The sequence below is a fragment of the Primulina tabacum genome, chromosome 12 (genome assembly GCF_025594145.1).
Source record: "Primulina tabacum isolate GXHZ01 chromosome 12, ASM2559414v2, whole genome shotgun sequence".
Classification (NCBI taxonomy): domain Eukaryota; kingdom Viridiplantae; phylum Streptophyta; class Magnoliopsida; order Lamiales; family Gesneriaceae; genus Primulina; species Primulina tabacum.
Window position 1 is genome coordinate 34,101,358 of NC_134561.1, and position 25,362 is coordinate 34,126,719.

Genomic DNA, 25,362 nt, shown 5'->3' on the forward strand with positions numbered 1-25,362 from the left:
AAAAAATGTGGTTAAATTTTATTTTTTCAATTTATTTTAAAATTCATTAATAACTTAGAAAAACAAATAATAAAACTTATATTTATTTTTATTATTTTAAATTTCATTTCGAAAAATGAAAGCTTAAATTTCATTCCAAAAATTGATGATTAAATTTTATTTTTCTTCAATTTATTTTTGAATTTATTGATTAATAGATGGAAAAAACAAATAAACAAATAAAGGAATATATATTAATTATCATCATCATTATTATTATTTATATTGTTTTTGAATGTTAATTTACTCAAGTTAAATATATATTTTATTATTGTTATTATTTTAAATTTCATTTTAGATATAAGTTTATATATATATATATATATATATATATATATAACATTTACAACTTCCCCAATTTATACGAGGAATGTCAATTGAGTCGAATTGGGTTGAAATAATATTGTGAATTAAGGTTAAGGAAACAGTATAGTAAACTGAGCCGAGGTAGATACGAGACACCCCAAATCCCAATCAATCTTCAAGAATGTCGGAGGCATACGAGAGGGTTAGGGCCGGGAGGCTGGCCTTCAAAGGCGGCGAACTTGCCACCCGAGACAAAGCCATAGACAAGAAGAAAAAGAAGAAGAACAACAAGAAGAGCCTGCTCGAAGATTTAGTACCGGAGGAGGACCCGAGTTTGAGTGTCGTGGATCCAAGTCCGGGTACGGGGGAGGTGTACACCATCGACGCGGCGAAGAAGATGAAGTACGATGAATTGTTCCCTGTCGAATGTAAGAAATTTGGGTACGACCCTAATGCCAAATCCAAGTCCGTTGAGGAAGCCCTCGATGATCGCGTGAAGAAGAAGGCCGACCGCTATTGTAAATAATTGGAAATATTCTCCCTGTGATAGGTGATGTGAAATTACTTTAGGGCTTTCTGATTTTCATGAATTTAATAGGTGTTGCCCGTTTTTCATGGTTTCTTCTGGTAAAGATTGCTCTTTTTTGTTAGGGTTACAGTTGGGCTGATTGATAGTGAACATTTTCCCCGTGAAAATGTAAATTTGAGTTACTCGTGTTTGATTTCAGTTTCTTGCTGTTGAAATATTTTCCTTTATGGTTTACGTTTGCTTTAATTTTGGGACATCACTGATAATTGAGTTGCATTTCTTGTTTGATTGACGTCTTTCGACGAAAAGAGGTATGTTTTTGCTTTTTGCTTGGCAATCGTAGTCTGATCTTGTATCTAGAGGATGGAAAATAAGTTGATCAAATTAAATTAAATAATTATGTGAAATGGAATTTATGGGGATAGAAAATGTCATGGATCCCTTTGTTATTTGTTTGAGATGTTTAGGTTTACTATGTGTTCAAGCGGACGATTGTTTATCATTTTATCTTGATACAAATTTCAGTTATGTACTTTCAATTTGTTCTTTAGCAAGCCATTCAGGACTTTTGAGAATCGATGATTAGATTTTGTGTGCTGATTTGTAACTCTGGCTTCTGGGGCTGAAATTCTCCTTATTGCTTCTTACAGGGGCGAATAAATGAGTAAAAAGTGTTTTGAGGGTGCTCAGACTGATGATCTCAAAGGCAACAAACTCAAAGCTTGTATTCCCTTGTATGTCCTAGGGGTTGTAACCTTTAGTTTTACTTCTGAATTATTTTTTGGAGGTTTGGTTAGTTTTATGAGGTACATCTGGTGCCGTTAGATCGAAAACTGCAGGGTTTACTTGAAGTGATTCATTTTACTGCATTGCAACTTGCAAGACACTTGTATGAAATTGGGGTCCATTGGCTACAGATTTTTATAAAGTAAAACTTATAACGCTTAATCACTGTGGAATTTTTCAAGACTTCTTTCAATAGGGCTAACGCATTTTTAAGTTTCAGGAAGTGTCTTCCAACAAAATATACTGTAACTTATTGTTGCACTTTTTTTGGATTTAAATTTGATCAGACTCCCACATATACTCTTACTCTTCACATCTTTGTTCTCATGCATTACTGTTGCCTGTACTTATGCACGGGAAAGGCCCATTTTCATGTATCATGGAAGTTGATTCAGGGTTTCTATTTGGGGTGGGGTTTAATTATGTACGTTTGGAAATTGATATTATTTTCTGACAACCATCTTTTCCTTGTCCTGCTCTCCCTCAATCGACTATCATAGTGTGGGATGAACTTAAAAATTACAGCACAAGTGACTGACTCAGTTATACCAATTTATGACATTAATGTTTTGTAAAAACCTTGAGATCTGAATCCGACTGTATATTTCTATCCTTGCTCATGATCCCTTCAGAACCTGTTATTGTGTGTACAATGAGTCTGAGTCTGAGTCTGTATACCTCAAGGATATAAACCAGACCATGCGTTACAGGATTTTTTTCCTGACTTTTATCCTTCTTGTTATGACTTATTTTCTATTTACGAGGAAATGAATTTTTGACTAATTAAAATATCAGTGATAATATAATTTTCAAATCTCAGAGATGAGCCATGGCTGCTACAAATGATTTCATTAGCTTTTTTATGCATGATACTTGTGAGTAGTATTAAAGAAAAAAGAAAATGAGGCATGTCTCAGATATGAAAATTTTCACAGATTTGATCATCTTCATTGTTAGTGCATGAACAATGTAGGAACTGGCTACACAAAGACCTTGCCTCTATGCTTGAAAACAGAAAGACCATGAAGAGACATATATTAACCATCAGTCCATCACTAAAAGTGTCTATAATCGTTGACAGTTCTCGATGCACTTGATCCATATTCATCCTGTCCTTTGGAAATTCAGCTGAAGATGTTACACAATTGAAGCATATGGATCAAGCTTGTCTAATTGTTAGATAGATTACTCATTCCTCCATCTCGTGTTTGTCATTCATATTGCTTCTGCATGCAAAGCTGTGTTGTCCAAAATCTCCATAAGCTCTTTTTGTAATGCCAACCTTACAAATTGGTGTAGACTCAAATTCTCTTGAAATGAACTGTCTGTGGGCCTTTTCCAGTGAAAATATCCTGCAAGATGACCCCAAAACTGTAAATATCTCCCAGAAACGGCACCTGCTCCGCCATGTCATACTTCTGTAATGCATTTGATTTGAATATTTCAACTCAGCTGAGATAGTAATTTGTGCTCTCTTATTGCCTTTTGGTTTTTTAAAATAAAGCAGATTCGACGTTGCCTCTCATTTACATGTTCTATTCGATATCTGCTACCCCGTTCTTGAGATGCAGAACGACAAAATTATCCAATATTAGCCTCAGTTACGGCCATATCTCGGTCTCTCTCTACTTTCCTCACCAGTAGAATGCCATCAGTACAGAACGTTGCATGTAATTGAACCTAACTCAAAAGTCTGGTAAATATTCTTTGCAGCTATTCGAAGCCAGTTCAGTCGTTTAAACATTGAAATATTCCAAATATGGAAGGTTTCAGCTAACTCTATCTCTATGTGTTCCCTCATTTTATTTGATATTAACAGAATCTTGATCAAGCCATCTGGCTAAACAGAATAGGAAAAGTGTTCCGAATTTTATCAACTACTCTATCTGCTTCACCTGATTTTTGCTCTACAGTCATAAAATCTAGCTCATAATGAATATTTCCCCTAGTCCCCTCATACATGATGTCTTATATATGTTGTTTCAAGAATCATTGTTTGTTCCAGTAATGTACATCATTGTACATCAAATGAAATCCTAGATATTGAGGAATCTTCTGGTGTAAAAACACCGAAAAACGATGTTTATACGTCGCTAACAAACATCAAAGCTGCTGCGTAGAAATTTTTTCTTGGAAAGGGGGATGTTGGTTAGCTTGTGGATCTGGAAGTACATGAACCATCTTGAGCAAAATACAAAAAATGACAAGTGAAATTTTCTTCATGCAAAGTTTGGACCCCTACCCCCAAGCTATGTATTGACCAAATAGACTAATGGGTTGTATTCATAAATGTTGGTTTCACGAGAGACATGTTTCAATTCATGTTTGGTCTACAAAGTATGAACACTGAAAACTCTTTGTACGTGATGTCCTTGTTTGTGGTCATTAGTTCCCTTTATTCCTATTTAAGGCCCCACTCAAGACTAGTCAGTGTCTCTAACTATATATAAGCTATATACAAAACAATTTTTTTAATGGTAAATTACTTAAAATTAAGTATTTGGATGTAAAGATCTGATTTTGAAGAAGAGATTTGATCTCAGAAATGATTTGATGTATGTATTTACAATGACAGTGTTTATCACGAAAATTGCGGGTGTGCCAGACACGTGTTCGTGCCAAAATTATGAAATAATCTGACTTCGTTTATCAAACGTTGTAGGTCTCGATTCGGTCGTAAGTTCTAACTCCTTCGAAATGGCTCAAAAACGCAAACAAAAATGAGGAATATGACAAAATGACAAGAGGGATCTATTAACAACATCAAATATAATTATGTTGCTATGAACTTGATCAACGTTTTTACAAGAAAGTTGAAGGAATATGTAAAAAATTCAAATACTTGACTGCTGGAAATTGAAATAAACATGCATAGAATTGAGAGAATTCTGCAGAGCTTTGCTGTAGATTTTTGTGTTGATTTTGTCGGACGCCTTTTCTGATTCCCTTCCCTCCCTTTTTGTCACATTCTACACATCAGTTTCTCCTTTCCACGATCACTCCACGATCTTCCACCTTGGGTAATGGCCGTAACTAGCAGCAACGTTCTCTCGCTGGGCCAGCTGCCACTTTACTTGGACTTTATTTATTTGGGCTTCATAATTATTTTTTAGGCACAACAATTGCCCCCTAGCCAATTTGGTCCATTGGCCAATTTGGCCCATTTTGGCCCAACTTTGGCTATTTGGTAATTCCACTAATTCGGCCCAATGGGCCCAACCTAGCTATTCATACACTACGTAGAAATCATATCGTTAAGAAAGGAATGGTTCTGTGGACTTGAATATGAATTGACCGAGACACATGTTTTTCTTCCATCGGGCTAAATCCAAGTGTACATTTCCCTGAACCCCCTAATTCCTCTCACCTTCCTTAAATCCCTTCATCCCTTTCTTTCTCACTTCCCCCAAACCTCCATCGGTGCCCATCGATTTTCCCGAAGAAATTGCCGCTCCATCGACTTTGTGATGCCATCTAAGTTTATGAAAGTTGCCATCATCAATCTCCTTTACATCAAACCACACCTTCTCAAGGTAAGTATATTTAACCATCTTTCTAAATCCTCCATCACAAAAATATTGTAGAATATGTCACATTTCATGCTGCACGCAAGATGTTTGTGAATATGTCTGAATGAATTTTTGATTAGTAACAATGGATGTTGCACTTCAACAAAAAGGCTACCTTGCTATGCATATTCAGAGCTTGGCCTATGGCTAGCGCAACTTCTGTAATCTTCATATTGAGAACACAACCACACGAGTTGCTCTTCTTTTGCCCAGATCATTAGCTAGCACTGTATAAATTAGCTTTGATTGAGATGGCAGAGTCTGATGGATTTCAGAAGATGGAAATGAGGTATGTATAAATCATCCAACTGTCATTCACTTGGTCATCTTCCATCCTGCTTAGTAGATGCTCTTCTTTCTCGCTGTTATGTTGCACTATTATTTGAGCATTCATAGTTTGCTGATCAACACTCCGTTATTCATCACTTGGTCCCATTTATTTCGCAGGAACATAGTTGGAGAAATCGAGAATTTATCTCAAAGGCCAATACAAGAAAATATCTTAAAGACCACTAGAGATGAAAATTCCTCGTGGTAGTGTCACTGGCTTATCAAAAAGAAAATTACCAAGCTTTGATGAATATCTCTGCAACCAGCTGAGCATATATGTATGGAGGAGTGTCAAACACATCGAGAGGAAATAAAATATGTAGGCTAAGGACAGTAGGTGTATGTTTTTACACTTGTTTACCATGATTTGGCAAGTGTTTTTTCTGATGTGTAGAGTTGAGAAAGTGGCTCGAAAGCCAAACTTTGTTGGTAAAATGCATTGTTGTTCTTGTATATGTTGCTTGGGATATATTTGCAGGTGTTTACAATTTTGCATTCACATTTATAAAAGAAACTCTGCCAAAATTTTTCTAAAAACTAAAAAAAACGGCAAAAAGCCTGTTTTCTTCAGCATTGATGCAAACATGGCGGGCCAACACTGCTTGTTACCAATCAATTGTAACCAACATTTTTCAAACAATACTCCCCAAGGTTTCAAGATATGTCGTAAACAAACTTCACTTTTTCATCAATTTGGCCAACCAACACAACAAATATTTCTCTCAAAATACATCGGATTTCATGAGCAATCAGTTTATTTATTCACAATGCTTCATCATTTTACAAACAACTTCAGCAAAGAATGGTTTAAAAGCCTATTCCTCGCATATTTATAGGAAACTTCTAGTCAATATGACAAAGCTAACCAAAGTGTCCATCTAGCCTACTTTGTACAATATTTCTCATCTATTCCATCTTTATGAACCATCTGTCTCCGGCTGTCAATCTTTCATCTGAGCCGGAGCTAAGATTAAATCCTCCATTTGTAACCCTTGTTCCTCGCTACCTCCAAATTTCTCCTCAAATATTACTTTAGCTCCATCGATATCCCACAACTCCTGAGACTGCACTTCGTTCACCAGTTGCTGCATCTTGGCTTTCCAATCGGAAGTTGCAGCGACTTCCATATCTTCTTTAGTGAACTTAGTCATCGACCTCCTCGATAATAGGTCGGACCATAGGTCTAGGAGAGACCATGGCAGTAGGTTTGAGAACCTTCTCAACTACTTCTCTTATTTTTTAGTATCCATGTAGACTGCTCCTTGCTGTTCATTCACCTTGTAGTCACGAATTTTAATAGGACCAAAGGCTCTACCATAATATCTAGCCTCTATTGCGTTGGAATTAGATTGATACGGCTGTGAATCAGCCTGCACCACTTCCACCTCATCCCCTTTCCACATCAACGGTAACTGTTGCATGGATGATGGTACACAATGATTGGTGTGAATCCAATCTCTTCCTAACAAAGCCTGGAAGCTAGCGCTGGAATTGACCACGAAAAAAGCTGACAGCGAGGATCGAGATCCTACAGTAACATTCGTTGGCAACACTCCCAAAGTTTTTGTAAATTCCCCGGTAAAAGCCGCCACAGAGACTTCGGTAGGAATCAAGTCCTCTACATTCTTTCCCAACTTTTGAAGAATTCCGTAGGGTAGAATATTCACAGCTGACCCATTATCTGTCAGTACCCTAGACAACGACTTCCCATTCACATGTGCTACAATGTAGAGTTGTTTGATATGTTTCGTCATTTCGTTGGTGGGTCGCTTCATTAACACTCTATTCTCTTCATCGATAAGAACACCGATGCTTTCATTCAAAATATCAATTTGAATAGATTCTGTACCACTTTGGTTTCCAGTGAATACATCGGATTTAAACGTTCTTTTGCGTTTAAACTCCTCTGGTAGCATTAACGAACCAGTGGCACATTCAAATGAAACGAGAATCTGTCCCACCCTGAAAGTAGCCCTCTTGACTGGTTCACTGTCTTCCTCAGATAACAAATCATCATCTTCTTCCTCATTATCTTCAGTAGCCTTCCTCCCAATTTTTTTCTTCTCTTTGAATGATTCCTCTACCCTAGACCTGCGTTCAGCAGCTTTTTCTCTCAACAAACGTCGTTTTTGGGTCCTAGAAAGAGGTTTTGGGAACTTTGGATGTTCTACCCGCTTCCATACACCATCAGGGATTGCTCTGGGAAAAACAACAAAACGAGGTTTCCTTTCATATTTTCTATCAGCGCTTATAGGTGCTGGCCTCTGGATTATCTTCTAGACCAACTGTGGGTCATTTCTTCTCTCGCCATTCACCGACCAAGAATGTGAGCTCCTCCTAAGGTATTGGTTCTCCGGCCTTTTGGCCATGGATTCCCTGTTATATCTCATATTCCTCCCAGTATAATGCAGGCCGCCCCCACTGTAATAGTTGTCTCTTCCATGAGCAGCTTCTGTCTTCTTCTCTTTGACCTCAAATATCATTTTTCGAGGCACCCAACACTTTTTTACGGTAAGTCTTGGTTTAATGGACATGTGCCCACTCCCATTCCTTCTCCTCTCGTTGATTAAGAAACATAAGTCAGTGTTGTTTACATTCACATTGGCCACCGGAGGAAAGAGATCTTCATCCGCTATCATTGTTTCTTTCTTCTCAGGAAATTTCAGGATCCCCTTATTGATTCTTTCCTACAATACATTTTTGAAAGCCCAACAAGCATTAGTATTATGGTTGAAGGAATTGTGATACTTACAGTAATCTCTTCCTTTCAACTCCTCCCTAGTGGGCAGCTTGTGATCTGAGGGGAATGTTATAAACTTTTCCTTCACTAGGTGATCGAAAATTTCCTCCTTCTTTGATGCATCAAAAGTATAGGGCGTTTGCACTGGATGAATGTTTTTCTTGGAAACCTCTTCACTTTTGCGTTTTAAGAAAGGGACAATACGTGATCCGGAATTTGCTACTTCTGCCAATGCAACTTCCTCGATCTCCTGGAAATAAGAGCCCACTGTAGATTTTCTTTTATGACTCTCCTCTCGTAACAATTCCTCATACTCTGACACTTTGGCAGCAAGTTCATAAAAATCACGAAATTCTATCCCTTGGAATTTCTTTCTAAGCTCAAAATCGAGCCCTCGTTGTGCCATCTTCACCTATTCTGATTCAGGGAGAAAAACACGGCATCTGCTTCTCACATTCTTGAATTTATCAATAAAATCATTAGCAGATTCCCCCGGTTTTTGGACCACCCTTGACAATTCCGCTATACTGATCTCCGGCATTGTTCTGAAGAATTGTGTATGGAACTGACGTTCCATATCATGCCATGTCATAATAGAGTTCCGAGGTAACGTTGCATACCACGTGAAAGCAGTGCTGGTCAGGGAATTGGGGAACAAACGTAGCTTGTAATTAGAAAAGTTCTCCAAATTTGCCAACTCCCCTACACTGAATTGTAAACCTGGCCACATGTTTCACGCTAGATTGACCATCTTCCCCGGAATACAACGTGAAGTCTGGAATGCGGTATCCTCTTGGATAAGGGTTGTCACGATCCACAACATCAGGATACGGTTTATGAAATTCTGGTCGGTTGATTGGCTTCACTCCTGGGCCATACAACTCTTGAATAACATCACGTACCATCTCAAAATCCAACATTGGAGTTTGTCGTAACTAGTGAGGAGAATAAAATGCCCACCGAGTGTTATTCCCCGAACCTGGTACTGAATATCCACGCATTCCCCCAACACCATACATCTCTGGATGTATGTTAGGAGACATCACAGAGAACATATTACCAGCCATTTTTTTACTTTTACCACAATTTTGGAATTTTAACCCCAACTCCTCATCCCTTTTGTGTGGAGGAGTATATCTTCCTTCCCTGGCAGATTCAGGAGTCAGGTGTTTCCCCCAAGCGGCGATTTTCACCTGCTTGAGAAACCCCTGATCCTTGGCCTTGATCTTTCAGCAATTTAACGTCAGTTTCTTGAAGATTATCATTTTCTGGTGTAACAGCCTCCCCTTTTGCAGACTTCTTCCATTCCTTCACTTCGGCCACAAATTCCATCATAACAGTAGCGAAAGTTTGGGTCATTTCTCTGAGATCACTGTGGATGTTTTTCTCCATGGCCAACATAAAGTTCAGTGAAGGTCCATCACCGCGAGAAACAACAATTCCTTCCTTCATAGTCTCTTCCTCGAACTGGTGTACTAGCCTTTCAACTGTTCTTCCATCTGCATCAGTTTCCTGAAACTCTTCTTGTGAGCGATGACATTTCCCCTGTGATGGGAGAATTCCTTCATTCTTCTCAGTACGCTTTGGAGGCATTGGGTCCCACCGGGCGTGCCAACTTGTTTATCACGAAAATTGCGGGCGTGCCAGACACGTGTTCGTGCCAAAATTGTGAAATAATCTGACTTCGTTTACCAAACGTTGTAGGTCTCGATTCGGTCGTAAGTTCTAACTCCTTCGAAATGGCTCAAAAACGCAAACAAAAATGAGGAATATGACAAAATGACAAGAGTGTTCCATTAACAACATCAAATATAATTATGTTGCTATGAACTTGATCAACGTTTTTACAAGAAAGTTGAAGGAATATGTAAAAAATTCAAATACTTGACTGCTGGAAATTGAAATAAACATGCATAGAATTGAGAGAATTCTGCAGAGCTTTGCTGTAGATTTTTGTGTTGATTTTGTCGGGCACATTTTCTGATTCCCTTCCCTCCCTTTTTGTCACATTCTACACATCAGTTTCTCCTTTTCACGATCACTCCACGATCTTCCACCTTGGGTAATGGCCGTAATTGGCAGCAACGTTCTCTCGCTGGGCCAGCTGCCACTTTACTTGGACTTTATTTATTTGGGCTTCATTTATTGGGCTTCATAATTATTTTTTAGGCACAACAGACAGATATTTGAAATATATCACAATTACTATTAAAAATGAGTGATGCTACACGTACATCGATATTTTGTACACCAATTTGTACAACACAAAAAATTCAATACAAAAATTCGATTTGTCAAAATCTCACTATATATTGAATACAAAATCTCGTGATATATCTGTAAAATCTCGTGATATAATGGTTGTAAATATCGATGTAATGATATACTGATTGTACCTTTAGCATTATACATTAAAAATTGCTTAACTTGATATAAATTAAATTTGAAATCCACTTAAATTGCGTTTGGATTGGACGATTTGAAGTTGAGAAAGGATTTAAAATCACTCCATATCGGAAAGTATTTGAAAACCCCAAGGATTTTAGTTTGAGGAAGAACTTGAAAGCACTCTATATTAAGATATATTTAAAAATCGTCAATGTTTAAAACAATAACTAATTGAAATTTAAAATTCATTGTCAAGTGGATTTATCAAATCAAACCAGTTAATTCATGAGTAAATACTACTACTTTTTAATGGGTCGGGTCGGGTCGTCTCAGATATTTGTATCACAAAATTGACTCGTATGACGATCTCATATGAGCTTTTGTGTTGATGTTTTATTCCAGATTTGAAATCTTTTAACTTCACGTTCATTCATTCAAATACAACATTGAATTAATCCATCCAGTCAAGGAATCCATCAATCCAAACACAACTAGATTATCGGTCATTATTAGGCGTACAATTATTACTTATATCTAAACTTTCAAATGTGTATTTTTAAAATCAATCTCAACAAAACAAGAAACCTAATTCGTAGAGCCATAGCCTCACCTGGCTTGTGTAATAACTTAATAATGGAATCTGTTTTAGAGTAATTATTCAGAATGAACTTCAAACTAGTTACTAAAATGTTTTGTTCAAATGAATTAAATAGCATGTTGGAAGAAGTTAATTAGTGACTTTTGATGGCAAAAAAAGGGTGGCTCCAAGATACTTGATATCTCATAATTGTAGCTGTTGGATTTATTTTGATTCAGTTGGGGAAAACATTTAGTTTAGTTATATAAAAAAAAGAAATAATATTTATTTAAATAATATTTATAATCTTTAATACAAATATTTATAATAAATAAAAAAATAAATATGAGCTCTGTGCCAAATTTGGCGCAGAGGAAACAGGGTGGGCTATTTTGCCAAAAAAAGCAGAAAAAATACTAATTTGTTTCTATTGGTGCATGATTGGAGATGTTCTAAACATCATCCCAAAATAATAATAATAATAATAATTTGTCTCTTCTAATACCTGCCACTTTTCTCGGTTCGCCCCCGATTAAAGGCAAAAACTTGTGTAGGACGGTCTCACGGGTCGTATTTATTTAGACATATATCTTATTTGGGTCATCCATAAAAAAATATTGTTTTTTATACTAATTGTATTACTTTTTATTGTGAATATCGGTAGAGTTGACTCATCTCACAAATAAAGATTTGTGAGACTGTCTCACAAGAGACCTACTCCAAATTGAATACGTTAATAAATCAAATTGTAGTTGCACAATTGCATGTTGATTAATATGCTCCTAATTAAGATAAATAAAATTCAACTACCATCAATTTTATTCTATCGTTAATGATCAAATTCTTGGAATTATGATAATCCAAATTCTTTTCAAAAAAAAAAAAAAACTGAATTTGGGCATAGAAATTCCCATTACTTGTTTAATATATACATCCCCAATTAATTAATGCTAACATAATATGAGCTGTGGGTATCTTGTTGGTTAGGGTGCATCCTCTTATTCCACAAGTGTATCCCCCACCCCAACTCAAAGAAAGAAGAAAATAAAATAATAAACATACAAAAAAAAAAGTTACTTCCTTAATTGTTTTTATTTTAATAAGATATAGTGTGCTCCTAAGGTTTAATAATTGTATTCAAGCTATTATGTAAAAAAAAAAAAATTACAAGACGAGTATTGTTTAAGTGATTATACAAAATATTTCACCCGTATATTATTTCATTCTATTCAACTATTTGGATCCCGCGTTATAGGCGATTCACATGCGAAAATAAAACGATCGATCAACTATGATCTTTTTTTCGAGCAAGCTAACAAGATCAAATTATAATTAATTTACAGTAGTTCTCTTGTGAGACGGTCTCAAGAATATTTATGTTTGAAACGGGTCAACTTTACCAATATTCACAATAAAAAGTAATACTCTTAGCATAAAAAAGTAATAGTTTTTCATGGATGACCCAAATAAAATATATGTCTCACAAAATACGACCCGTGAGACCATCTCACACAAATTTTTACCATTACTTTGACACAAAAGAAACTGATAATTTGCCAAACAAGTTCAAATTAATAAAGGGGGAAATATAGAGATTGATTGATTGATTGATCATCGACTAACAAATGAGTCATGACCATTATCTTCGAAATCACTATCAAAAACGGTTCTATCGATGCTATCTACGGGGGCAGTGCCCCCACAAGATCTGGGCCGTTGATTTTAAAAAATTTGATGGACCCCGCATATATGTAGTTAAATTTGGGCCTTTGATCTTCTCATGAGGGCAGTACCCCATGAGGTAGGGTGAAATATTCCATCAAAAACTGATTGAAAAATGACAAATTGGACTAATATGAAAAGGGTACTTTCCATTAATTTCAATCCAACTTGATTTTGTCACTAATCACATTTAATTGAGTTCATTAAACTAATTTGAGGATACCATGCCTTGGTGTACTTGCTTGTAAATAAAGCAAATGAAAATAATCCACATATTTTTTGTCCTCATTGTTGAAATAATAGCTAAATGTTTTCTTAGAACTTGTAGAAATTATCTCTAATGTTGAAGTTTCGGGATTCAAGATAGATATTCTTGTCTAGTGATGGGAAAAGGAAAAATACTGAATTTTCGATATACCGAGATTATTGTATCGAAAATAACGAATTTACGGTATATATCGAATATTTCGATATGGTACGGTATTGATACTGAATTTTTGGGTATTGTAACGGTGTGAAAAAATCTGAAAATTTCGGTGTATACTGGAATATCGAAATATTAAAACAATATATAAAAATTTAAAATATATAATATTTTTAAACAATAAATTTAAATTTTAGAAATAATTTTTTTAGATAAAATAATATATATCGATACTATACCGAAATCTCGATATATCGTATTCGTAATGTTCATCGAGTGGAGCTATATTGATATCTTAGATCGTGAATATCAATGGTGTAAAAATGTTACTACCCCGAAAAATTCTTGTCCGAATTATCAACCAAACTTGCCACCTTCTGAATCTCTTAGAGTTAAAAATTAGAACAGATCAATCGAAACCTGATGATTATCGATAAAAGAGAAAATTATAGTTTTAGTCTTGTAAATTAATTTGTTTTGAGTTATAGTTTTATAATTTGTAAAAATTTGATTTTCATTTAATAAATTTTATTTTTTTGCTTTGGTCATTTTCACTTCGAAACCACCAAATTCATCAAATATTAATTATTTGATACATATGCTCTTTTACGTGATGAAAAATATTAAATCTACCTAAGGTAAAACAATAGCAAACGACAAGATTTTTCTTCTCGTATTGAAATATTGAATGTTGTTCTTTATTTTAACTTGCAATAATTTTATTATGTATAACATAAGCTTTATTTTTGTCATGCGAATTATATAAGAGATTATTTATGTCAAATAAGTATATCTGATAGGTTAAACGAAAGTTCGTTTTAAAAAAAAATCCAAGCTACCAGATGAAAATAAAACTTTGACAAGTTACATAACTAAAACTCAAAACATACCAACTTACAGAATCAAAATTACAATTTTCTCTCCGCCAAGATTATCATTAAAATCAATATGTTGCAAGCACAACAGTTGACACATGAAACATAAAGAGTTATGTCAGAAAATGACGAGTTTGACTAAAACGGCAAAATTCGGAAAAGGGCGTTTCTTACGGACAAACGTTAGTTTCAAATCCATTTGGATTTGGTCACAGTTCACATTTTGTTAATTTCAATCCATTTGGACTTGGTTTCATATATTTGTTTTTCGTAACTGAAATTAGCCAAAACTCTCGTACGATTCGTACAACTATTGTTCAAAGGATCCGATCTAAATTTCAAATTTTATATTAAATTCGGCTTGAATATTGACAATTTTGAAAATTATCCGACGATCTAATCCATTTACAACCTTATTTTATGTCTTTATCGAATTCATGTCGATTTTAACTTTCGAATCTCTAGTTTAGCAGCTAACTAGAGCATTCGGGAAAGAAAATATAAATTAACTCGCTCGACTCGATTAAATTGCTACGTGTTCATGCAAGAACGCGTTTAGCTAGTGTGTGAATTGAGATCAATGATTCCATTTATAGATGAATCACTTATTTTTATTTTCTTGTTCATTATTATTTTATCGTTGTGACTAAAATATTTATTAATATTTCCAATTTGATTCCGAGTTAATCATACTTCTTCTCTTTGATTCTTTTCTTTTTGGCTATAAAAATAATTTTCAAATTTAATTGATTATTGATTATATATAATAAATAAATAAATTATATGACATAGAAATTTGGAATATATTTTTAAATTAACCAAATTATCAACAGCAGACCGACCGATTTATAAATTGTGTCTTAAAAAATATACGAGACTTTGTATTTTCTTCAAGTGGTTATCGATTGTTTTGTCAAATTAAACAGACTTTGTATTTTCTTGAAGTGGTCAGCGATTTTTTTTCAAATATAAACGAAAATTAGAAATACTTTTTTTAAAAAATAATTATCATTTATTTTGTTGGAAATAATTTTTTAAAAAAAATATAAACACAATAAAAATTCTCAAACAAAAAATTCATTTAGGAATTCTCAATGATTTTAAAAAAATATAATGTTAAATTCAATAATTTCAGTATAAAACACGAGTTAGTGTAAAATCATACCGAGTGAAATGATGGACATAATTTTATTCGTATATCTAAATGTCAATGGTTAAGAAGAGAAATATCTATCTTGAAATTGTTGGTCCCATGAGTAGAATAATAAAAAAATTGGGATGCTTAGTCGACGAACTCATTAGTCACCTCAAGTGTGTGTGTGTATATATACATATACATATATATATATATATATACATATATTCGTCTTGTTTATGAGTATTTATGAATCTAAATATATCAAAACACAATAAATAAAATACATCATAACTATAAATTATATATATTCACTTATTCATATGATATTTTTCAATCTGCATGATTATAACATAATGACAGTTCTTTCAAATTAAAAAAATATATTTTTTATTCAAATATAATTTGAAGGGGTTGTTGATCATAAACGTACATGAAATTAATATATTATGTGTATCAGACGTTAGTGTTGTGCTTTAGTGTTGTCAACATTATGTGTCAGTATTGTTCTTCAAGTGTCTTCAACATCAATCAGCAACACAGTGATTATGTGAATCAATCACACAAAGTATTCAACATGAAAATTATCTTCAACTCTGAACATCGTGTACATTCAAAAAAAAACTCCAGCAACTGCGTAAAAATCATCTCAAAGTCGTATCGTTCTTCTCTCAATATTCCATATATATAGATCTTCTTATCTTGACCTAATTATCTTTTTCATAAGAACAAAATCCTACAAACATGGGAAACAAGAGTTTATTAGTAATAAGACTCTATTCAAATCTAAGATATTATATCTTAGAAATAAATACCAAAAACAAATAATAGAGGATAAATACTAAGATTAGTTTCGATCAACCAAGTTTAGGAATAAATCTTATTATTAGATAAAGTCAAATTAGTCTAGAAATGCAATACTCTTATTTTTCAATTTAAATAAAGGATAAAAATTAATTAGGAATAAAATATTCATTTCATAATTTTCAATGGAAAAACAATAAAAATAAAAATAATAGCACAATGAATTTTACAAAAACCAAAACAAAAACACAATATACTTAAATGAAGTACATATAGACAAACGATTGTCAAATGACATTCTCTTAATTAACTCAATTATCATAATAATGTTATAATAAAACCACTAATCTTGTTATTAAGTTAAATATCAATTGTGATTTTGCTAACTTTTTTAATCTTTGTCGATTTTGTTTAACTTTCTCAATTTGGTTTTAGAATACTTATTATGCATAGTTAATTTCATATCAGCATGTATCATTTGTAAATTAATATTGATTATTAATAATTTCATGTGAAATAAAATTTGGAAATAATATCACTCAAATATATTTGTGTAGTAAAACACATATCTTAATTAAATAACACAAAAACTTTTATGAGATAGTTTCACGACTCAATTTTGTGAGACATGTATTTTATTTAGGTCACTCACGAAAATTCTAAATTTTTATGCTAGGAGTATTATTTATTATTGCAAATATAACAAGATTAATCTGTCTCACGGATAAATATTCGTGAAATCATCTCAAAAAATACTTATTAATAAAATAATACGTGATACTCAGTTAAAATATCATATGTAAAAATTTTAATATCTAACAAATGCTAATAAATTATCACTATAATTCATAGTTATTATAAGGATTACCTTGATTAAAAAATTATAAAGATTATCTCATAAATTTAATTAAAAATATAAAATAATTTTCATTATTTTTAATTTTTCTTTCTATAAATAAAGTTGAAATAAATCATACTAATCAAATTATATTACAAATTTAATATTAGAAAAATTTGCAAAAAGTGCATATAAAATAAAAATTATACTCTCAATGTCTATTTTTATTGGAAAAGATTCATAAAAAATAACATTTACTATGCTAAATAAATATAGAATGACAAATATGGAAATTCACATTAAGACGTGATATATTTGTATGTAAGTAGATATACACACACTCACTTTCAAGCACCCAACCTAGGATGTGGCCTGATTCTCACACTTGAAATATGGCCTCAAGGCAAGGGTCGGGAAAACTCGAGCTCTGATATTTTGCAAAATATTTAAAAGGTTATCTTCTGAACAAAATATATAATAATTTTACTTGAACTTGATTTTAAATCCGAGAAACTATAAATCCGAAAAGATTTTACAAAGTCGAGGCTTGAGTTCGACTCATTTATAGTACTTCATTTATTGATATAAAAATAACAAAATATTTAAAAGTTTTTATCTTCCTAACAAAATATATAATACTTTTATTTGAATTTGAATTTAAAACCGAGAAACAATATATTCGAAAAATTTTTAAAAAGTCGAAGCTTGAGTTCGACTCATTTATAGTACTTAATTTATTGTTATAAAAATAACAATGAAGACATCCAAGTCTCTCTTTTATTAATTACCCCATTGCCATGACTTCAAACTTATGCAGCGTGGTCTCAACTTATTCCTACAATGGACAACAAAACTGAATGAAACTTCACTCAGAATCATAATAAGATAGTAGATAAAAAGAAAACTCTTGGCTAATTCATTCCACATGAAATTCAATTTAGTTGAAGAACAAAAGTCAATACCCGAACCATACGACATTCTTGCTGTGTATAGCAGGGACGTCGCGAATGGTGCGTTCTTGACTACTCGTTCGAGTAAAATAATAAAGGGTTGCTAACAGAATTAAAGTACAAATCCCTCCCAAAACAAAGAAGAAAAAAAAATCGACAGTAAAATGTTGTGAACTGTAATGAGTCTTTGGCAAGAGCATCAGCAACAGCAGCAGCTGATAAGTCAGCTTCAGATATTGAAGATAGGAATAAGGTGCATTGCAAATTCTCCAACTAACCAAAAGATAGTTCCCTCCTCCATTCAATATCATCACGACAGTCTGCGGGATGTAAATGTTTTCTTTTTCCTTTTCCTGTTCCGTAACGGTATTTATAGATGGTATACAAACACTAGAAGGACATGTAGTATCAAGAAGTTGTGCAATTCAAGGCGGCTTTAATTTGGTGGACAGTGTTGCTGATAAGGTTATTAACGGTGGTCACTGACTCGGGGCTCATTCGAGCTGATGGGAAGCTGCTCACGAGTATCTGAAACACAATGGTAATGAGTGAACCTGAGGACCTGCCACCAGTGCCAGGATTCGAGCTGGTTGAAGCACCATCACCGCCAACTCCTCTGGTTTGGAGGTGGTCAGGCTTGCCATCGGGTGAAATAGTGAAACCAGAAGGCAGTAAAGGGATATATGAAGGGTCTTCGCCACTCATTGCTATGTTGATGGCTGGAAGGTCGACAGGACAGTACACAACAAGTGCACCTGATGAGTCTATGCAGCTTTCTTGGAGTATCAGCATGTTGTTTTGGCTCGTGTTGAAGGCCTAATTTTAAAGAATTCGGGATTATTCAATACAACAACTTCGAGTGGTTTGAGCACAAATTAACTATGAATCAAACAAAGTCAATGGAGGAAAAGAATTTACCCGGAGAACCGATATGCAATTCCCAGGATGACAGCCATTTGCAATGTGAGCAACTTCTTGAACTGGATTTTGATTTGATAGGACATCCCACTGAAACATTAACAAAATGTAAGAAGTGAAATTTGAACATTAAACTCTGATCTATAAAGATCAGAAAACTACCTGCGGTCGATTTCTTTCATCCCTGAAAAAATTGAACACATTCTGTGGAGGTATAGGGAGCCAAATAGTGGCGGCTGCACTAAGTACCATGCCATTTGGCTGGCCAGGATCGGTGCTCTTATGAAGTGTCGCCCGGACCTCAAACTCATTCAACCCCGTATTTGTGGTCCATTGTTGGCCATTAGCAGGGTTTATACTTGAACAAAAATTGTTTACCATTCTCTGGGCAAGTTTCATCATGCTTCTTTTGCCTTCAGCCAATGGAAGCACTATCACAGAGGACATTTGTAAAGATCAGAATTGGTTACTATAACATATATCACTTCAAATACAAGAACGGAGGAACTTTAGAAGGATTTACCCCCTCCAAGATCACGAGTCGAATTTTCAGTAACCATCAAGCAAGCAAATCTTTCGCATATCCTTTGAAGATTCGAAAGCCATCTTTCAGCTCCAAAGGCTAGTCCACTGTGAATGAGTTCCCTATATAGCCTATGAATGGGAGCTTTATCTTCAATTTCCCAATGTTCCACCCAAGTCACCTGTTATTGAAAGCACACAAAATTCTTATAAACAAAATTCGCACCACATTATGACATACCAAAAACACGTATTAAGTACACTCAACGACCTTTGAATAACCATTAGGCAAGTCTTGTATCAGGCATCCAGAAGGAAGCTTGTGAACTTTACATGAAGAAGAAAATTGGCTGCCTTGATGAGTAATATCAGAGGAAACATCGACAATTGCCCATGAGCCTTGTTCAATCTGCTGACAGAATCGAAGTAAATAGATTTGCCTAGTCGGCACCAGGGCCGAAAGAACCTGCAATTCTGCATACATCTAGCACAAACAGAAGAAATTTGAGAAGAAAAATGATTTAAGTTTACAAGTTAATCCAGTTGGAATTAAATTTTTCTTACCAATTGCAATGTGCCGCTTCGGCCTCCAAGCATTCCAGATGATATTACTTCAATGGTTCTTGCCCTTGAGACAATTGTAGGGAACAATTCCACCCACTTACTCTGGCATTTTAGAGCAAAATGGTCACAAGATTATTCAAAAAGATTTTATCTTGTTGAATAATATTATGGGGAAAACAAAAAAATGTAATAAACCAACCGCATCCATGAACATGTCGGCCAATGCCAAACCGTTCATTATCACGACACCTGAATCTCGCGATGCTTCGATCCGAACGTTGGGATTTTTCAAGTGACTATTAGACCTCGGGAAAATACTATCATATGTTTCCACGTTAAGAATTTCCCTGCCATCAGCAGTCGGCTTCATCCAGATTGGCTCATTGGCTTGCAAGAGCTTAATTAATTCATCCATTGCATTGACTGCAATATCAGCCATGAGGGATTTATCCATATCCGAGATGCTCATCGGAGGGAAAGCAAGATTTGGAATTACGCTTGAAGAACTTCCGGGAAGAAGATCAAGATCAAGAGAAGGGCCAGGAATCCCATGACTTCCGAAACTCGCCATCGATAAATCCAACGAAGATACATGAATAGGCTGCACCGGTGGCAATTGTGAAATAGGCCTCCCTATGTATTTTGCTGCAATGCTAGAAACTCTGTCGAGCTACGAAAATTAAGTAAGGCGTCAAAATTTCAAAAACTCGGCCGAAACATAATCAATCCAATCAATAATCAAAGAATGGTGAATCAGAAGAACCTCTTCTTTCAGATGAGCATTTTCGATTCGCAGTTTTTGATCGTCGAAGTATGAGTCCTCGGAAACAGGGGGGCCTCCACAAGAAGGGCAGATTACATTTCTCAGGGCCTCTCTGATTGCTATATTTTCACATCTAATCTTATCGTTTTCTGCTCTAAGTGCACAGTTATCTGCTCTATCATGTTGTGCCTAAGGCAAAAGTACAAAGTACATTTCAAGAAACCATATCATTAAACATTACATCATAGAAAACAGCGAACACAATAAGGGAAAAAAAAAAAGAAAAAACTCAGCCTTTATCCTCTGTAAAAAGAATGAAATGGAAGTGAAACCTTCATCTGAGTTCTCCTGTTCTGGAACCAAAATTTGATCTGCCGAGGATGCAAATTCAACTCTCTGCTCAAGTAATTTCTTGTCTTCTCATCTGGGTGGGGACACTCCTTGAACATTCTGAACGCACACAATCACGCAAAAAAACCTCAATAAAATCAAACCCAGTTCCAAAAAACTTTTATGTGCAAGGAGGAGAGAAAAGAAACAATTTTTTTGGGGCCCAGATAAGAAATTTTTATCAATTTTATAGTTATCATGGTCTTTGTGCATGGAGTTCTGTTGCGGATGTATAATGAAAAAACGGCGTACGATTCAAGCCTCTGAATTTGGTGGGCTGTGTGGCGATGGTAGCGCTTCTTCCTCCGGTTAGGATCGGAACCATCGCCGCCGCTGGAGCCTTCGCCGCCGCCGAACTCCATGAAAAAATCGTCTCTTACCACACGCAAAGCCTCAAAAGCAGCAAAAGCTTCGATGTATATCAGCACAAGTACATATACCGATTTCAAGAATCTCCACCAGATTACAAGCAATTCCCATATTACACCGTAATAACTACGCCGTGGATAACAACATTAACTCCAATACCAACAAGAATCCTGCCACCCAAGAAATCAATCCACAACAATAAAAGAAGAAGAAAAATATCTGGGATTTGATTTCGGAAACGACACCAAGTCTTGGGAGTGGATTTTTCACATCAGCATTGGTCAAGGCACAAGCAAAGCTCCCATTTTTGGAAGTTTGGCCTGTGTAACGGTCCAGAAACAGAATCAATCAGACCCGCAGAACACACAAATACACCCACGCGTATGTGTGTATATATATATATATATTTGGAAGAAGATTAAAGATAACACAGTGAGGGTGGCATTTTGAGTTTGGTGCAGATGAGAAGGACGATGTATACCGTTATTAATATGGAAACGAAGGGCGAGTTTAGGAGAAGGAGAAGAGAAGAAGATTGGTAAAAGAGCCATTGAAGAAAATGAAGCAGGAGAGATGAATTCAGACTTCATAGCCAACGCCCCATATAGTAATAATAATACGAACCGTATTAATTGTAACAGTAGGCTACCTACGCTATACTGCTACGTCCACACACTTTTACTACAACATATACATACATACATATATATATAAACTGTTCATACACTCTGTGTGTGAGAGAGAGATACAGAGGGGAGATTTTGTGTGAGTGTGTGCCAGAGAAAAGTAAGAGTGTATCGGGAACATATACATTGTGTAATCTTTCTACAATTTTCTACGTAAAATATATATTTTCTCCAATTTTTTTTTTCCGATTATGTATAATTTAATTTTGACAATAACTTGCATGCGATGATATCACCGATCGTATTTTGTGAGACAGATATTTTATTTAGGGTCATCCATAAAAAATATTACTTTTAATGCTAAGACTATTATTTTTTATTGTGAATATCGGTAGGGTTGACCCGTCTCACAGATAAAGATTCGGAGATCGTCTCACAAGGGACTTACTCTTTAAATTTTTTGGGTTTTAGAGTATTAGATAGTTCTTTTTGGTAATTCTACGTGGTATTGAGTTTGATCGAAGATTTGTCTCATAAAATTTATATGTGAAACATTTTTATCAGGATTTTTGTGTTGTGTTTGAAAAAAACGTAAAAATAAATAAATTTGGATTTAGTACTGTGCACAACATCACCGTTTGATCAAATAGATAGCCCTATGGTCCACATGATCCAACGCATATGTACAGCAGATGATCCAAATCTGAAAAAACTAGGTAATGTTTAGATTGATGTATTCGATTTGATAAAATCGATATCCACCACATACGATAGTCATAATTAAAATGTATTAACTAACTTAATATATAATAAATTTTAAATTTACCTCAACTTTCTCAAATTTCAAATAATTCACAATCAAGAATTAGAATTCCATAAAAAACAAGCTTAACTTCTATTAATTCCGAACAATCAAAGCCGATTGAGAGTCATCTCTTGTATAATATAGTAAATACTATAATGACATTTTACTTATATTTTGTAGACTTATATTTCGAGTAAACACAAAACTTCGATTTGATTCGTCAAAATAATAAAATATTTTTTAAATATTTTTTTCGAATGCTCGTAATTATTGATGTATTTTATAAATTCTTTGTAATTTAACAGATAAATATTATCGATTTAATAACAATAAAATAATATTTTTTTAATATTTGATTTTTTTAAAAAAAAAAACTAGTTAGTATATAATTTTAAACAAACGACTTTGTATGGGTTAGTGAAAAGTGGGTGAGAGAGAGATAAAAAGGAAGTAATTAATAGAGAGGGAGAAAGATGGTAGGGGCTATTCAATGTTTCTTCGTGTAATATGCTATCATCACTACGGTAAATGTGTAAAAAAAAAATTAAAATAATTTTTTTAAGAAAATAATTTTGACAAATATTTTTAATTTTATAAATAAATATTTTTAGGCAAAATTAGATTTTAATAGTAATCAACATTAATTTATTATTATTATTTAAAAAAAATTTGTTTTTTGACTCTCAAATTTCAATTCACATTCTTTATATTTTCTTTGTAATTTCTTCTTTTTCAAAAAATTTCCAAATATTGTTGAGAAAAAGTCAAATTTCGAAATGATATTAAAGAAAAGTATTTTCATTTTTGAACCGTGAATCATTTCAGAAAATTGATAAGAAATAGTTTTTTTTTTAATCATATGATACATTAAATAAAAAATTATTATATTCTATTCGCCAAAATCTTTTTCAAAATATTTGTACACAACCGTAATCGGAGTCGTGGTTTGAAGATTCATTCGACAGAGACGATCATGTTGGTTGTTTTATTTGTTTTTTTTACGTAAATTAAGAAAGTCAATGAAAAAACAAATTTTGCAAAAAACTTTATATTTTATCTTTTTTAATTTATTCAAAAAATATTACATGTTTTCAGTTAACAAATATCTATATGTTTTAGAAAAAATAATGCTAAATATATAAAATAAACTATATATTTTAGATTATTGAAAAAAAAACTTAAATAATTGAGATGGAGAAATATAACATAAAAATATAATTGAATTTTGTGTTTTTGGACAATAATTTTATTTGATAAAAATCCGATACATTTAAATATTTTATTTATGATAACACAAATAACTTTATATCATTATTTTAGGAAAAATAATATAATGTAAAAATAAATATTATTTTAGGAAATCTACATATTGTGACCAGGGCACTTATTTAAGGTCGCAAGTACTTGATTAATAATATTTTTGTCATATTAATCATACACATTCATCTGAACATGAATAAAGTTTAAAATATTTATTAGATGCGATGAAACATAAAAAAAATTGTACAATTCAATAAGTGAATGTCACCTCATTGATTCTTACATAAACGTACATGATAAGTATATATAGATAAGTCGACGGCTGCCCGCGGCGGAGCAATACCAAAGGACGATTTGTCCTCCCCATTGATTCTTGTGGATGTTTTTTTTTTTTTTTTAAATTTTATGTGTGTGTTTTTCAATATTACCATTTCCTAATAAATTAATGATAACTTATTGATCAAACTTTTAAATATGTTTAAGTATGAAATATATTTTTATAGTATATATAATTTTGATAATTAATTTTTAAATAATGATAATTATATCTTGATAGCAAAACATCAATAGTTGGGACTTCAAAAATCATATTTTTTTTTTAAAAAAAATATTGGTGATTTATGAAGGACAAGCCACATGAATCCAATCCAACAACAATAAAAGAAGATGGGGTTAGAGAAATTAATTATTACATGAATTTGTGTAATAATAAATTATTTTAGAATATTTTTTTTTTTGTTGTAGTAAATTTCAAGGTATCAATGGAGGAAGAACATCATAAATATTTTTATTTGGAATGATGGGATTTTTTTGGTAGTATTAGTGCCTATAAATCTTCTTTAAAAATAAAGAATTATGCGCATGCATTTGATTGAAATGTTAATAATTGAATATTAATGATTATATGCAAATTAAATTTTTCATTGAGTGTGTAAATGAAATTTAAAGCATTTGAAATATTATGTTTCAAAGATACAATCATAAAAAAATAACAATAAATTTCTCCAAATTTAAAACCTATTGAAACTTCATAGGAATTTTAGTCATAATAACCATTTATACCCACCCTAGCCTAGCCATGTAGAGATAATTACACAACTATATTAATTTTTCTTGCTTCAATGCACAATTGT

At 33.5% G+C, this 25,362-nt stretch overlaps 2 protein-coding genes across 2 annotated transcripts; one reads left to right on the forward strand and one right to left on the reverse strand.

The window, feature by feature from the left end:
- The first annotated feature begins 423 nt into the window (after positions 1-423).
- LOC142521403 (uncharacterized) lies at positions 424-1,954 on the forward strand. Its single transcript, XM_075624608.1, has 2 exons — positions 424-895; positions 1,525-1,954. Exon 1 carries the CDS (start codon positions 527-529, stop codon positions 869-871), a length of 345 nt encoding a protein of 114 aa, XP_075480723.1. The 5' UTR covers positions 424-526; the 3' UTR covers positions 872-895; positions 1,525-1,954.
- Positions 1,955-17,943: 15,989 nt separating this feature from the next.
- Positions 17,944-22,126, reverse strand: LOC142521124 (homeobox-leucine zipper protein HDG11-like). Its single transcript, XM_075624329.1, has 10 exons — positions 21,422-22,126; positions 21,112-21,229; positions 20,780-20,968; positions 20,216-20,686; positions 20,017-20,118; positions 19,724-19,936; positions 19,454-19,634; positions 19,093-19,361; positions 18,931-19,020; positions 17,944-18,828 (listed from the first exon to the last, which is right to left on the reverse strand). Exons 1-10 carry the CDS (start codon positions 21,529-21,531, stop codon positions 18,421-18,423), a joined length of 2,151 nt encoding a protein of 716 aa, XP_075480444.1. The 5' UTR covers positions 21,532-22,126; the 3' UTR covers positions 17,944-18,420.
- Between the last annotated feature and the right edge of the window lie 3,236 nt (positions 22,127-25,362).